This window comes from Myodes glareolus, chromosome 1 (genome assembly GCF_982192425.1).
Source record: "Myodes glareolus chromosome 1, mMyoGla1.1, whole genome shotgun sequence".
Classification (NCBI taxonomy): domain Eukaryota; kingdom Metazoa; phylum Chordata; class Mammalia; order Rodentia; family Cricetidae; genus Myodes; species Myodes glareolus.
Window position 1 is genome coordinate 88,874,436 of NC_142026.1, and position 14,619 is coordinate 88,889,054.

Genomic DNA, 14,619 nt, shown 5'->3' on the forward strand with positions numbered 1-14,619 from the left:
GCTCCGCCCCCAACGCCCGCAAGGGGCGGGCCTGAGCGGCTGGCGTAGGCGGGGCCTCGCATCAACTTTGAGCCTGTTGCTGGGGCCAGGGCCGAGCCAGGAACCCGTAGGCCGCGGTGCCGGGAACCCGCCTAGGGACCGAACTGCCTGGAGCGGTCCCGACGGGACCCTCCCGGGACTGCTGGCAGTCTCGCGCAGCCCGCCCGGAATTTGCTTTCGACCTCTTTTCCGGGTTGGCGGACGGCCTGTTGTCCCGGTAACGCGGGAGTCGCCCCCAGCTCGCGTTCGAGGGACTGTGCAGCACGGGACAGGGCCGGCCACCTGTGCGCTCCGTCTGCCTCGCCGCCGGTGGCCCGAAGCACCCCAGCCATGAAGCCCAACTTCTCTCTCCGGCTGAGGGTTTTTAACCTCAACTGCTGGTAAGTGCGCCCAGGCGAGGACTGTGACCTCGGGGCCACCTTCCTGTCCTTACCTTCAAATGCTTAGGAAAGAAACAGGCCTTCTTCAGCCATGACCCTGTCTTTCTCGAACCAAAGTCCACATCACCCAGAGTCGCTCGGGTGGTGACAGCAGTCATCTCCCCGAGCCTGACCCTTCTTGCTCTCTTCTTAAGAAAATTTATTTGATGTGCATTGGTATTTTGTGTGCATGTATGTCTGTAATACTGGAGTTACAGACAGTTGTGAACTGTCATGTACTTCCATGTACTTTGGAAGAGCAGCCAATGTGCTCTTAACCGCTGAACCATCTCTCCGGACCCCTGGCTCTTCTCCTTTTTTAGGGACATCCCCTACTTGAGCAAGCATAGGGCCGACCGCATGAAGCGCTTGGCCGACTTTCTGAACTTGGAAAGCTTCGACCTGGCTTTACTGGAGGAGGTGAGGTTGTAAGGCAGACCAGGCTGGGAGAAGGGCAGCAGGGGGCGCTGGGGGCCTCTTTCTCGCTGGGATGAAGTCCAAGCAAGCATCCTCTCCTTTGTTCTCAGGTGTGGAGTGAGCAGGACTTCCAGTACCTAAGGCAAAAGCTATCGCTCACCTACCCAGATGCACACTACTTCAGAAGGTGGACCGTCTGTGGCTGGGGCCTGTTAGACCAGGGAGCTCCGCGCTCTCCCGTATTCCTGCTTGCACCCTTCACCCTCTTCCTCTTGGGCTGACCCCCCCCCCCCCCATCCTCTTGCTAGTGCTGCTGTCCTAAGCTTTGTTCTGGGGCTGATCTTAGCATAAGAGAGAAAAGTTGCTGATCAGAGCTGGGAGACAAGGGGCGGAAGAGGGCTGGTTATTTCCCTCCTTGTTTTTCCAGTTGCTAAGCAAGACTTGCCTTTCAGCGGGCTCATCGGCAGCGGTCTCTGTGTGTTCTCCAGACACCCGATCCAGGAAATTCTCCAGCATGTCTACACTCTCAATGGCTACCCCTACATGGTAAGGGTCTCCCCACTTCCCCCGATAACACAAGCTAGGTGTCGCCCTCCCAGGGCCTTAGGCAGAAGGAAGGTAGCAGTGCTGAGTGTCTCTGTCTTTGGCCTGCAGCTCTGTCACGGAGACTGGTTCTGCGGGAAGGCTGTGGGGCTGCTGGTGCTCCATCTGAACGGAATGGTGCTCAATGCTTACGTGACCCACGTGAGTGAAACCAGCCAGGTGGAGGTTCCGGGCCAGGCAACCCCGTGCTGTGGTGGGCCAGGCAGCCCCATGCTGTGGTGGAAAAGAGACGCCACTAGCTCTGTTGCCTGGAGTGAGGCAGGGCATCAGAGGGTGGGAACAGGGCAAGGGTCACCTGTCCTGTGTTCAGCTCTGCCCGGTGACAGATTCAGGGCTGATCTAGATAAGCTCTGGGGCCTTAATCTTATCTGTAACCTCACCTTTTACACTTTTAGCTCCACGCTGAGTACAGTCGGCAGAAGGACATCTACCTAGCGCACCGGGTGGCCCAAGCTTGGGAACTGGCCCAGTTCATCCAGTGTGTGAGCCTGGGCTTGACGGGGGAAGTGCGGTGGGGACTTGGGTTGAAGGGTGGCAGAGTAACGCTCTCCTCCTCATGGCTCTGCTCCCCTCCCGTAGCCACACCTCCAAGAGTGCAGATGTGGTTCTGTTGTGTGGGGACCTCAACATGCACCCCAGAGACCTGGGCTGCTGCCTGCTGAAGGAGTGGACCGGGCTTCGTGATGCCTATGTAGAGACTCAGGACTTTAAGGTGAGAGGCCCTGTCTGATGGTTTCCACCACGCTTGTTTCAATCTCCTGCCTCGCAACATCCTACCCACCTGTTTGCCTAGGGTTCTGAAGCCGGTTGTACCATGGTACCCACAAACTGCTATGTCAGCCAGCAGGACCTGGGACCCTTTCCACTTGGCATCCGCATTGACTATGTGCTTTACAAGGTCAGGCCCTTACCCCCAGCATGCCTTTCTCCATTCTCCTCTGTCACCAGCCCATGATGCTCCGCAGTTCAGCTGATGGAGTCTTGCGCCACCAATGGCTGGGGAAGGGATTCTGGTACCCGGTTCTCTGGAGAGCTTACGCTTCTCTCTGTCCTTGCTCTTCCTAGGCAGTCTCTGGGTGCTACATCTACTGTAAGACTCTGAAAACCACTACAGGCTGTGACCCCAACAATAGCACCCCCCTCTCTGATCATGAGGCCCTCATGGCCACTTTGTATGTGAAGCACAGCCCCCCTCAGGAAGACCCCTGTCCTCCCCATGGTGAGTCAGCTTTCCCCTTGCTCCTTTTTACTTCAAGGCAACCCCAGCCTCCATTCTGACCCTGCCCTACTGTTCTTCCTTGTTCTAGGACCCCCTGAAAGTTCAGCACTGACCAGTGTGCTAAAGGACGTGTGGACGGAGCTGGAGCTAGGCATTAAGCAAGCTCATTGGTGGGCGGAACTCGCTGGCTATGTGTCTGTCTGCGGGCTATTCCTCTTGTCGTTGCTGTGTATCCTGGCTCTAGGAGAAGGGGCCAGGGAAGTGGCCATACTGCTCTGGACACCCAGTGTGGGGCTGGTGCTGGGAGCAGGCACAGTCTACATCTTCCACATGCAGGAGACCAAAGGCTTGTGTCGGGTCCAGGCTGAGCTTCAGCATGTTCTGAGAAGGGAAAGGGAGACCCAGAACCATGGCTCAGAGCCTCACCTAGCCCCACTGCTGGCAGCAGGAGGCCGAGCTGAAGAACAATAAAGCTTGACACACCCTCGTGGCTCTGCCTTGTTCCTTGCAGAGGCAGTGATGGGAACCGAGGGTCAGCGTGCTTGTCACCATGTGGACGTCAGGGCATTGGCTCATTACCTGCCTTCCTAGCACATCCCTGTCTCCTACCTGAACATAACAAAAGCAACGCTCATGGCCATAATACTTTTATTTTAAACGAAGCCCCAGGCGAGGCAGTCCAGATGGTAGAGGCACTGCTCTTGGAAGATGTCTTGCTTACAGGGCAGGGAAGCAGCCATGTGGCTAACCACCTTCTAGCCCTGGGCCCCCGTCTCTGAAGCCATCTCACTGAGCCTTCGTTCCTCCTGAAGGCGGATGAGGGCATCCCGCTGGTTCACTACATCCAGCAGCTTCCTCAGGACCTGGTCCTCAGACTGACGATCGGCCTCTGTCTTCAGGGTTTCTGGAGGGAGAAGAGAAGGCTTAGAGAACAGGGACCTAGGCAGGGAGCCTGAAGAGACGATCAAGCTAACTTAGCCTGGTTGCTACAATGCAGGCTGCGTTTGTTGAGACTTAAAGTTAGGTTTGCCCGGTGGTGGTTTCCTGGTGTTCATTGGCACCAGTGGGGAAGGAAGTACTACACAAAAGCCGATTGCATAGCCCTGACTGGGGGGAGACCGGAGGCCTTTGGCTTCCTCCTGAATTGTCTCAGCAGGTCAGAGGCAAGAGGACTGTTACTTGGTCAGTGTCCAAGGTCATGATATAGCTTACAGACCTTCCCGGTTCATGTAGCCGCGCAACTCCTGGTCTAGCTGCCATTGCTTCTCCTCCAGATCCAGCTCCTGGACCCTGCAGAGACCAGAGATTGCAGAAGCACAGCTAAGCAAAGCGGGGTCCGCACAGGGACGGGGCCTGGCTCACATAGGCCACCACCCCTCAGCCTTACGTGATCATGAGTTCAGCCTCTTCCGTCACTAGGTTATTTTTCTCCTTGATGAGCTGTAGCAGCTGCTCTACCCAGAGTTTCCTCAGATCTTCTGGAGAGCCTGATAGGAAAGAAAAGGACCGGAAGTGACGGGATCCAGGGGGAATAGGCTGTCCTAGGTGTCAGCCATGTGGCACAGCCACCGGCCCCAGGAACTGCTGCCGGCTGAACATGATGCCAGGAGCCAGACAGACGTTGACAGGATTCCACTCTCCCATCTCTACTCACTGCTCTGCATTCTCAAAGCCAGCTCCACCTCCATGCCTTCGTTCTCCAGCTCTCTCAGAGCAGCCTCAATCTCATTTAGTCTTCGCTGGATGGCCTGCGGATTTGAGGACAGGATGCCCCAGATGGCTCTGGAACAGAGCGCTGGAGGCCGTCTGCACTCGACAACTCTGATCCCACCCAAGCCTTCGGGATGCCTGGGGCTCTGGGGCTCACCTGGGCCTTGCAAAACCTCTTCATCTCCTCCTCTTTAGCACGCCGCATGAGGGTCCGATACCACGTCGGGTACTTAGTCATAGCACCTGAGTTCTTAGCAAAGGTCTGCAGAGTCTGTGGAAGGGTTAATAAGGCCCGACCCTGGTTAGGAATGGATGGTGGAACATTGGATGGAACTGGACGGGTAGAACATTGGGATGGAAATAAGCAAATAAGACACTTAGGGACAAGTTAGACGGGGTTAGAAGGCATACCAAGAGGAGGATGCAGGCTATTGGCGCTTCTATGGAGAGGGGTGGAAAATGCCTGGCAGATGCTTCCTGGCTCAACAGAGTAGACAGCTGGCTTCCTGCCACTTACCTGCTCTAAGTCTGACTCTAAAGGTACTTCTTCCTCCTCTTCCTCCTCATCTTCCTCTTCCTCCTCCTCATTGAAAAAGGGACTTTCTTCCGCCTTCTCCATGGCTTCAGGAACTGTATGGGGGAGAGGGAGATATGGCTTGGAAGTCCAGTGGCCTGCGTTTCTATTACCCAGAATCCCCATGGCAGAAATTCCACCCCTCCTCCCAGCAGCCTCCCAGATGAGCACATCTGTATAGAGAGCCCCTACCTTGCAGCGCTTGGACTGGCACACCCCAGCCCATAAAGCTGCCCTCCAGAGCCTGGCGGGCCAAGGCCGAGCAGCTTCGTGGGGGCTTGGGCGGAGGCTCTGTTCCTGGGTCAGGGATGATGTTCAAGGAGGACAGCCGCAGGCGTTCTAAACTGGAGAGGCGGATTAGCCGTCGGGTAGGCTGGCTGGGGCTTGGGACAGGGCTGAGCCTCTCGACAGGAGGTACAGAAGGTGAGGAGTCTGGCTGCACGCTGTTGTCATCTGGTGTAGGGAGCTCCTGGAAAAGCCACCATATGGTCAGGTCGTGGGCCCCATCTAGTGGACATTGTCAGGCAGTGCGCTGGATAGATGTGTTCTTCAGTGGAGGACAGCATCCATTTACTGCCAGCAAAGTCTACTACTGATCTGGGGAGACCTGCCTCTTCCCATATTCCATTACACAGACGGACTGTTTTGTTTGTTTGTTTGTTTTTAACCTGGTTCTCTGGACTTCCATCGCTGTCAGCCTCTATTTGGTCCTCCTGGGGCAGGTGCTGGAGACAGTAGAAGTGCCCTGGGAAGTAGAAGAGACCGGACATCAGCCCGCTGCCAGGTACTCAGAAAGAAGGTGGAGGCTGCAAGACCGGCTTGCAGTGGATTTCTTAGGACTCCACACCTAACGCTTTGGAGGGAGTTGAGAAACTGTTCCTACCTATTGGCCAACCTTCCCCTCCCCTTTCCCTGGCCCCAAGCTCCTTGTCCCGGAAAAAAAAATGCACCAAGTTGGAAGTCCCTGTAGCATCTCCCAGGCCCACCTACCATCTCCTGGATATTGCCCATAGCCGCCTGGCCACAGTGTGGCCTCACAGGAACGGCAGCGGAAACAGCTTCGGTGGAAGAAGTGGCCATCCACACAGAAGCGTTCCAGGATGTAGAGGTGCTTCCCACAGAGTTCACAAAGATCCTCTGCCCCAGCCTGAAGAGAGCCCCAGGGTAAGGGATCAGCTGCACTCAGAGCCAAGCACCAAGGCCTTCCACTCTCCGAAGCCCTCCCCCACCCTCAGAGGTTTGCAGACAGGGTTCCGGATCTTACCTCCTTGGGTTTGGATGGCAGTGCTGGGGGTACACTGGGCTCAAAGACAGGGGACCCCTCAGTACTTGAAGTCTCAGCCTCTCCCTAAGGAGGGAATGCCCGGGTAGCGTGAGCAGGAGAGTGGATGTGTACAGACAGAAAGGCTGGAAGGGAAGGGAGTAAGACCAGACAGCGAGACAGGGACACGGACTGTAGGACCAACAATGGAGGGCAAGTCACAGGAAATAGGACAGAGCAGAGTGTCGGCCTGGCCTATCCCATGTCTGCAGTCACCTGCAAAGGAAGCTTCTCGTCACTAGCTCCCTCCCTGTGGTCCTATGACAGGCCCTACAGCTGTGAACAGAACACGAGCCCAGCTCTCCCCTCCCCTCATTTAGAATGTATTCTCTCCATTCCTGGAACCTCCCTGGGTACCCCTTCTCTAGCCTCAACCCTGCTTAAGATCCTCACCTTGGCCCGGGTCCGTTGTAGGGTCCTCTGGAGTTTGCCAAGGAAAAGTATAGCACTGGGGGTCCCAGAAGAAGCCTGGTTGACAGGGTCTGCCAGCAGAGTCCAGCTGTCAGCACTGCTACCTTTATATCCCCGCCCTTCACCGAGGCGGGCCCTTCCACGAGCCCTTCCCTCCCGCTCCCTCTCCTGCCCCCTCACCCTAACTCACCTGAGCTGTGGGGTATGTTCTTGAAGGCCCCGTGGAAGTGGCTGAGGTAGGCAATGAGGCCCAGTGGGTCACTGCCTGCCACTACTGCCTGTGCAGACAGCACTGGGGTAATGCCCAGCCCGTGTTCTGCCATCTTCAGTGCCCAGGCAGTGGCTTCTAGAGCTCCCATGCCCTGCAGCTCTGAGGGTTCCCTGTGGAACATTGGATGAGAGGCCAATGAGAGACACAAACCTGGCTCCGCTGAGAGGGGCAGGGAAGGAAGCTAGGAGCAGCAGGAGATAAGAACTAAGGGAGACGAGGGCACGAAGGCAGCTTTCTTGGTGGTTATGTACACCATGCCATTGTTTTGTATAGTTTCCCCCCACCCTGTTCCTTTGCACAGGCTCCTATACCGAAGGCAGCCCCTCTTTGTCTTAAAGAAGCTGACTACTCAACCCCTTACTCCACAAGGAGGAGCCCTCCTGTGGTGGGACAGACTACCAGGAGCAGCAGGGGCGGCCAGGCTTAGGGAAGGGAGTTGATTTGGGAAGATGAGTAGGGGTTCTGGCAGGTCTAGACTGGTACCGTGTGGCTAAGATGGGCCTTAAATTTACAGTGATCTGCCTGCTTCTGCTTCTAAGCGCTTTGATTATAGTTGCTTGTCATCACACGTGTGTGTGTGTGTGTGTGTGTGTGTGTGTGTGTGTGTGATTGAACCAGGAGTTCATTCACGCTAACCTAGCGTGCTCTACCACTGCACTCGATCCCAGTCTTCCATGGCTTCTGACTTTTCTCTTTGGATGTAGTGGATTCTAGCAGCCTCTGCCAGGCTGGAATACCACCTCTGGGAGGTGAAGTGACAGGCGCAGTCGGGACTCACTGGACTGCCAACGCCTGTAAAGCATCTTCCCACCATGCAGTATGGGGGAGGCTGGGCATAGGAGAGAGGCACAACTCACAGCAGGCTGGGCTGTAGGCGGTGCACCAGGGCACACAGAGCTCGTCCATCGGTCCACGAGGAAGAAAAGTCGGTGACATGGACTCCAGGAAACCCAGCTGTCTGCTCCTGACACCAGTGCAGGAGCTCCTCAGTGCCCGCTGACCCTAGGAGAGCAGAGCCGTGGTGCACCCAAGGCCCACACCTGCTGCTGGCGTGTAAGAGCCGGACTGTTCGACTCAAGCCGAGCAGAACCTTCTCCTTCCCCATTCTATTTAAAACTCCCTTCTTGACATACAGTTGAGCAACAAAGAATGGTCACTGTAGCCACGTAAAAGCCAGAGAGGAAACAGAGCTCAGGCTCAAAGAACAGGTGGCTCAGGCTTACACCCACTGCTGGTTGGAAGCCGTGGGCGGAACAGCTGGAACAGCATGGCCCAGCTGCGGCTGCTCAGCACCACTGGCGCCATGGCAGTGGAAACTGCTGCCCAGCTCTGCAGCCCCTCCATGCCACCCCACCCCCACTGAGCCCCAAAGCATCCACAAAACACACTTTCCAGGGTAGGGCTCCGTCCTGACTGCAGCATGCTGACTGCCTCGCGACCCGGGGGCAGGCCTGCTCACCTGTGGTCGCCTTCCCCCCATCCATCCTGTCATTCCTCCTCTGCACATGCTCCTTGTCCACCACGTCATACAGGTCCTGCACCTAAGGCAGCTTTCTCCTCAGTTCCAAGGCAGATGACCATTTGCCCCTTCAGCCCAAGGGGAGGAGCCTGACTATGGTGTGACTGGCACGCGTGCGCACACACGCACACACACACACACACACACACACACACACACACACACACACACGCGCGCGCGCCCTGGGACAGCAACTGAGTAGGGAAGGCCTGGCATGGGGAAAGGAGTTGGTTTGGGAAGATGGGTGGGAAGGCAGGATGGAGAGTCTGACCTGATTGGGGGTTACAGCCCGGAGGTTCAGGTTGGGGTATCGGGTGGCAGGGTCCAACCCATACTGGGCTACATTTCGATGCATATTCTCTGGGGACGTTTGTGACAGAAGCTGGTACAAGCTCTCACTAGGGGTGGTGGCGGAAGGCAGTGGCACAAACACGAGGGAGGCTGTCAGCACTCGCCCCTCAGGAACTGCCACGTCTTTCTCGCAGTCCCATGCCATGCCTCCATCCACTCCTTCAGTATCTCCCGCCCCCTCTTCCTGACCCTTGTCCCAGATCATGTCTGCCCTGCCTGCAGTAGTCTCCGAACTCAGGCCTCACCGTTCAGCCAACACCTCTAGGGGCTTGGCACCCTCTGCCCACCGCTTCACCATCCAGGCTGCATCGAAGGCTGCCAAGAAGCCTCGGGCCACTCCAGTGCCCAGAGGCCAGAAGGGCTGCAGGGTAGGAAGAATAGAAAACAACTCAATGAGAATCCAATGATTATGTCCCAAGCTCAGGTATCTCCAAGGCTGGGGGGGGGAATGTCCCTTTTCCACCCCAGACAGCTTTCACCTCCACCAAGTAGCTCCTAAGCTCCTCCCCAAACCAAGCAGACTTTCTACTCTCCCATAGGAGAGCTTCTTCCCCAACCATGGGACCCCCAGACCCCCCGAAATGCTCACCTCCACCAGGCAGTCCCCCACCAGTCCCAGCAGCAGGCGGGCACCATGCTTTTCTTGCACACGCGCAGCGCTTTCCGCCCGCATCATGCTGGTGAAGTCAAAGGCGGCCACATCAGGCCGCCCTCGTGCATCCCGAGCAAACTCCAGGTTCCCAAGCTTGCCATGCGTGGCGAAATCAGCAGCCGCCCTGGCAAAGCGCTGCAGAGCCTCGGGTACCACATTGGCGCTGCCCAGCAGCTGATCAGTGTCCGGCAAGTCCTACACAGCCAAGAGATCAGAACCTGAGACTCCTGAGAACAGAGCGGCAGGCTCAGCTCCTCGCCACTTTACAGGGGACTGACCTACAGCACAGAAGGTGCACATGCTGAGGCTGCCTAGACTACACGGCAATCGAAAGCTCAGTTGGGCAGAGAACGCCAGTAGTCTGCCTGTCGTATTCAAGTTCCTTCCTCGACATTCTCGCTGCTGCTGAGGGTCCCGAGCCCTGCTCTACCAGGAAGCCCAACATCATTGCTGTCATAGACTTCGTCCTGAAATTACCGAAGCCTTGGTTTGCCCAGCATTTACAAACCACACCCAACTTTCAAAGAACTTGTGCGAATTCGACGAGAAAACACAAAGCGAGCTCTCAGTGTGGTACTTAGTACACAGAAGGCATCCATTTCATCTCTTCAGTCCGTACACAATAGGCGCTTAACCCCTCATTACGTCCCATTCTAAGCCCTGGGAATTAACACCCAGCCAGAGGAAAAGAGACAACATCCTTCTGTCCTGGAGCTCACGTATAAGTTCAGCCCAGAATAGGACTCCCACTGCCACACACATGCAGGGAGCAAGAGCATGTCAAGGTGGAGTTACCGCCTGGACAGGGGCAGGAGAGGACGGGGCCAGCCATATCCTGGGGTAGACTGGGTCCCGCCCAGCCTCCTCCTCCCTGGGGCCAGGTCTTACCTGGAGCAGCACCCCCAGCCGCAGCAGGCACTGCTTCTTGGCTGTCATCACAAAGTAGTGAGTATCATCCTTGTAGTACACGATGTTCTCCAGATCAATCCCTGCAGTACAAAGCGGAGGCCAGGGGGGGAGTCTTCAAGTGAGTCTGTACAGGTTACCTCTCTGAACACCCAGTCCAGGGCTGACCGCAGAGCTGAAGTCACAGCTTAGGCTGCAGTGGATGTCCCGCACACAGCTCTGGTGGCACCAAGGACCATCTGCCCTGCTCTAAGAGGCTTGGCAGTTCGGAGCAAAGAGGGGGAGTCAGGTGGAGTGACAGCTGGGAGACCTTTATCACTTGGTCGCATAGCAGTTGGAAGCCAAAGTAAACATGGCGTCCTCTTGCACGCCACTCCCGTTTCCAGCTTCCATCATTCCTATACTCCAGCGTGATAGAGCACAAAGCAAAATACCCAGGCACTTCAGAGACAGTCCCAGGATTGTTTCTCTTTTACTGGTGAGGCCGCAAGGATGGACAAGAGTGGGGTTCCTTGGCCTAAGGGCAGGTAGGAAACTTCCTAAAGTAGGCAAGAGCAGGGAAAGCCTTTGAGGGTGGGCCCTGACCTGTGGCTTTGAGCAGGCTCTGGAAGAATTTTTGGTTGTAGATCCGGGCTACACCACTGATCTCCGGCACCTGTGTCTCCTCCACCGTGCGCCCGTTCACAAAGTTGACTGTGATGCCGATCGCCAGTTTGCCACGCATTTCTCGGATGGTGAAGCCTAGTGGTAGGAGGAGGTGGGGCTGACACTTCTAGGAAGGCTCACAGGAGCCTAGGATGCTGGTATTTATTTACTTACTTACTGATAACCTTATTTATTATTTTTGAGGAAAAGGATCACTAACCTTCAGGGACAAATTTACCCCCTGCAGCCGAGATGAGGACATCAAATTCATAGTCGGCCAGTTGGGCTGGGGGACTGGGCTGGAGCTGGGCACGCCAGCCACTCCCTGGGACAGAGAGTATGAGAGCCACAAAGGTGTAGAGATCAGAGGGCCCCTACACTCCCAGGTCAGGCTAGAGAAACAAAACAATTTTGTAAAGGACCCCACAGTCTGGAAAGTAGGGAAGGGTTATTTTTCAGATCACGCCTTTGAAGCCAAAGACAGCTGAGAAAAGCCGTGTTCTCTCATCTTGCTCTCCCAATTTGTATGCCGTCTGCGGCTGGGGGTGCCCAGGCCTCGCTGTCAGGAAAGACGGTCAGCTGACTCCCACCCAGACCTCTCTTTGGTGGGTAGGGGCTCTCAGGAGCACAGAAATACTTACCCTTCCTGGGAGGGGGCTGGAGGCCGGTGAAAGTGATGCCCCAGTGAATTTCCACCCCCAGCAGTAACGCCACCTTCAGGAGAAGTAGCTGAAGCTGTCGGATGCCTGGAAGTGGGACGCCATTAGGAACAGACTCATGCCTTCCTTAGCTCCGGTGTGTGCTTGCTCAGAGCTAGAGAAGGTCTCAGAGACCACTGTGTCTATCTATGGCCGTCCAACCCCAGAGACACCGGATAACATCTCAGCTCAGAGGTCAAGCAGCTTACACTGTCTATTTTGCAGAGGTCAGATCTGAGTCTTAAAGGCCACCCAGCTAAAGTGACTCTTATTCACTCTGCCCCTTGTCTGGCCCTGCAGTCTCCCACTGGTCTTCCTCTAGACCCAGGCACACCCACTCGAGGGTCACCATGAAGTTCTTACTGATGTGGTCCAGGGTGCCAGTACAGAAGCGTCCATAGAACTTCTTGGCCCCAAGCGCCCGAAGGTCATGAATGGTGAAGGGCCAGAGGTGCAGCACGTTGTGCCGAGAGAACTTGGTACGCTTTTCCACAAGCACTACTCGGGCACCTAGCAATGCCAGCTCCACAGCAGCTCGAAGCCCACAAGGCCCAGCGCCTACCACCAGGCACTGCAAACAAGAGAGAGAACAGGTGCAGCTTCCTCTTTCCTTTCAACTCCCCCTCCTACTCAGGCCCTCTCCCAGACTCTTGCTAGGTATCTACCTTAGTGTTGGCACAGGCCTGGCCTTGCTGGTACACCGAATGGCTTGCCCTCTTGTCCAACTTGGTCCACAGGGACTTGGCACTCCAGTAGTTGAGCTCGGCCTTGATCTTGTGGTACTGGGGCAATCCCCCACCAGACTCCAGTCCCAGGGTGTCACAGAGCGCCTGAAAGCTGCTCAGCACATCCTGGCACAGCTGTGCCTGCACAAAGCTCTCGAAGTGGGCGTGCGCTGGGTTGGTGGAGGCTGTTGAAGCCATGTAGGGCCCCTGACAAGGGGAGCAGCTGGGCAAACCCCAGAGGCTGTGGAAAGAAGAGAAGGGGACTGGAGGGAGGGAAAAGAAAAGGGGAGGAGCCAGCAGAACAGACTGGGGTCTCAAAGGAGCTCAGGGTCCACCTCTGATTGGCTATGCTCCCAGCCCACTCCTAGGCTATGATCTGCCCCAGAGACAGCAGCAATCTCTTATCCAGTGAAATTCGCCAAATTTGGGAATGAAAGCTCAGTAGTCCTGGGTACACAAGGCACAAGGACGCTAAGAGAACCTCCTGTCCAGTCACGCAGGAGTCACCGTGTAGGATCTCTGAGGCCCAGGGAGCAGGAGTTGTAGTAGGCATTCCTAGGTCTTGAAAGTAGGACGTGGGGGAGTTTCTGCCGGGGGTGGGATGGGGTGTAGGTTTCCCTCTGGTAGACCCGCGAGGGCTAACAACAATGCAACTGCAGCTGCTTGACAGGCACACGCCCAATGCACCCGAAGTCTCGGTAAGCCAGCGCCCTTTGGCGTACTTAGTGCCACGCTGGTTATGGGATGTGCCTCTCACCAAAGGCAAAGTTCTTTTCCTCGCGCTTGCCTCCTGACAAGGGACAGCAGTCTTTCTGCCTAAGTTCCACTTTCCACCACCAAACTGTCCTCACAAATGGCCTGAGAACGTCGCGACTGTCTTGACTCGAGACCTGACTCACTGTGGTCAAAACACTTCCCCTGTGATCTTGTCGCTGCTCCAACGGGCTGTGGGAAGGAGCGGGGACGGCAGCTGAGCTCGTCCGTCCCGAGGACCCTCGCAGCTAATCGACCCTAGCCTCACTCCCACGGGCGCTCCTGTGCGCCCTCCTAGGAATCTCTAGAGACAAGACCTTTCTTTGTATCCCTTTCCTTCCCTCCAGCCCACACGCAGCTTGAGAGCTCTAGAAGGGCTTTCTCACCCCGCGACCGGAAGAGGAGAAGAGTATGGGGGATGGGTTGCTCTCGGTAGGGGAGGGGGCTAGATAGGTTAGGTGTCCAAGTGGCGTTAGACCCTTGTGGGCCGATCTCTCAGCCCCCCAGCAGCCCCTCCATTGCCTGCGCGGCAGGAGGGGGCAAAGATTGTCCGGCACGGGTCACTAGGGCAAGAGCGGGTCTTCAGAAAGGGCAGAAGTCCCCTAGGACACGAGGGGATAGGTCTTCAGAAAGGGCAGAAGTCCCTCTTGGAAGTGGGAGTCTCGGGGGTTGGAGAGTCCTCTGCTAAAGGAAATAAGAGGTACCCGGCTTGGAAATACCGGCACAAAGGATGTGCCATGGGTGGAGCGTCTAAAGGATGGAGAGCTAGCTGGCTGGACCTCGGGTATCGGGGGAGAGGAGCTCGCAACACTCTAGACAGCAAAGTCTGCACAAAAGGGGCTGGTCTGGGCAGGGCCAGCACGGGGACCCGCCAAACGAGCCAGGCGTGGCTCCCCAGCCTGCACCAGTCCATTTCCCCGGAAGTGCTCCCCACCCCCATCCTCACCCTCACCCCAAGCCCAGCGGTCCTGAGGGAGTACAGCTGGCACCGCTGGACTACTTACCCGGCAGTTCTGAGGCTGGAAGAGTCGTTTCCTGGCGGAAGGGTGTCCCAGGGCTAGGGCGAAGGAAGGGGTGGCGCTGGGAAAGCAGGGGATGTCTGGCGGCATGAGCCGGGGAGTTCCGAGGGGTCTGGACCGCAGCGCCGGGGCAGAGCGCAGCGGAAGGTTTACCCGCACCTCATTTCCCCGCAGTCCTCCTCCTGGGGCAGCCCTGGGCCCCGCCTACGCCTGCAGGGTGGTGCCGTAGGGCGTGGCTCCGCTTACTCCCGAGGCTGCTGGGGGCCTCCAAATGGTCTGGCCGGGCAGGGACTTACGAAAGCAGGGCTCCGAGTGACCATGCATGAGTCCGCCCTAGTGGTACCAAACTGTAAACCACTTCAAGAGC

At 56.7% G+C, this 14,619-nt stretch overlaps 2 protein-coding genes across 3 annotated transcripts; one reads left to right on the top strand and one right to left on the bottom strand.

Moving 5' to 3' along the window:
* The first annotated feature begins 60 nt into the window (after window positions 1-60).
* Smpd2 (sphingomyelin phosphodiesterase 2) lies at window positions 61-3,187 on the top strand. Its single transcript, XM_048424963.3, is given in 11 exon segments — window positions 61-419; window positions 782-878; window positions 986-1,062; window positions 1,328-1,421; window positions 1,530-1,619; window positions 1,874-1,956; window positions 2,058-2,190; window positions 2,272-2,376; window positions 2,544-2,697; window positions 2,786-3,129; window positions 3,131-3,187. Coding segments are annotated over 11 exon segments (1,272 nt in total). The 5' UTR covers window positions 61-369; the 3' UTR covers window positions 3,176-3,187.
* A 141-nt stretch (window positions 3,188-3,328) lies between these two features.
* Mical1 (microtubule associated monooxygenase, calponin and LIM domain containing 1) lies at window positions 3,329-14,423 on the bottom strand. Of its 2 annotated transcripts, XM_048424961.3 has the most exons (24): window positions 14,238-14,423; window positions 12,421-12,721; window positions 12,119-12,326; window positions 11,699-11,803; window positions 11,278-11,382; window positions 10,998-11,153; window positions 10,395-10,495; window positions 9,444-9,701; window positions 9,100-9,215; window positions 8,775-8,901; window positions 8,444-8,525; window positions 7,842-7,986; window positions 6,904-7,094; window positions 6,696-6,784; window positions 6,246-6,329; window positions 5,972-6,128; window positions 5,650-5,726; window positions 5,174-5,450; window positions 4,925-5,037; window positions 4,565-4,678; window positions 4,352-4,445; window positions 4,085-4,184; window positions 3,914-3,987; window positions 3,329-3,601 (listed from the first exon to the last, which is right to left on the bottom strand). In XM_048424961.3, the coding sequence occupies exons 2-24, from the start codon at window positions 12,676-12,678 to the stop codon at window positions 3,453-3,455; spliced, it is 3,180 nt and encodes a 1,059-aa protein (XP_048280918.3). In that variant the 5' UTR covers window positions 12,679-12,721; window positions 14,238-14,423; the 3' UTR covers window positions 3,329-3,452. The 2 variants fall into 2 exon arrangements, with proteins under 2 accessions (XP_048280918.3, XP_048280919.3); XM_048424962.3 differs by lacking the exon at window positions 11,278-11,382.
* Between the last annotated feature and the right edge of the window lie 196 nt (window positions 14,424-14,619).

Coding starts and splice junctions, on each gene's coding strand:
- Mical1 (XM_048424961.3), bottom strand. CDS start 12,678: ATGGCTTCAACAGCCTCCACCAACCCAGCGCACGCCCACTTCGAGAGC. Junction 9,216..9,443: donor TGGGGGACTGCCTGGTGGAG/GTGAGCATTTCG, acceptor CCTACCCTGCAG/CCCTTCTGGCCTCTGGGCAC. Junction 6,785..6,903: donor GAACATACCCCACAGCTCAG/GTGAGTTAGGGT, acceptor CTCTGCTGGCAG/ACCCTGTCAACCAGGCTTCT.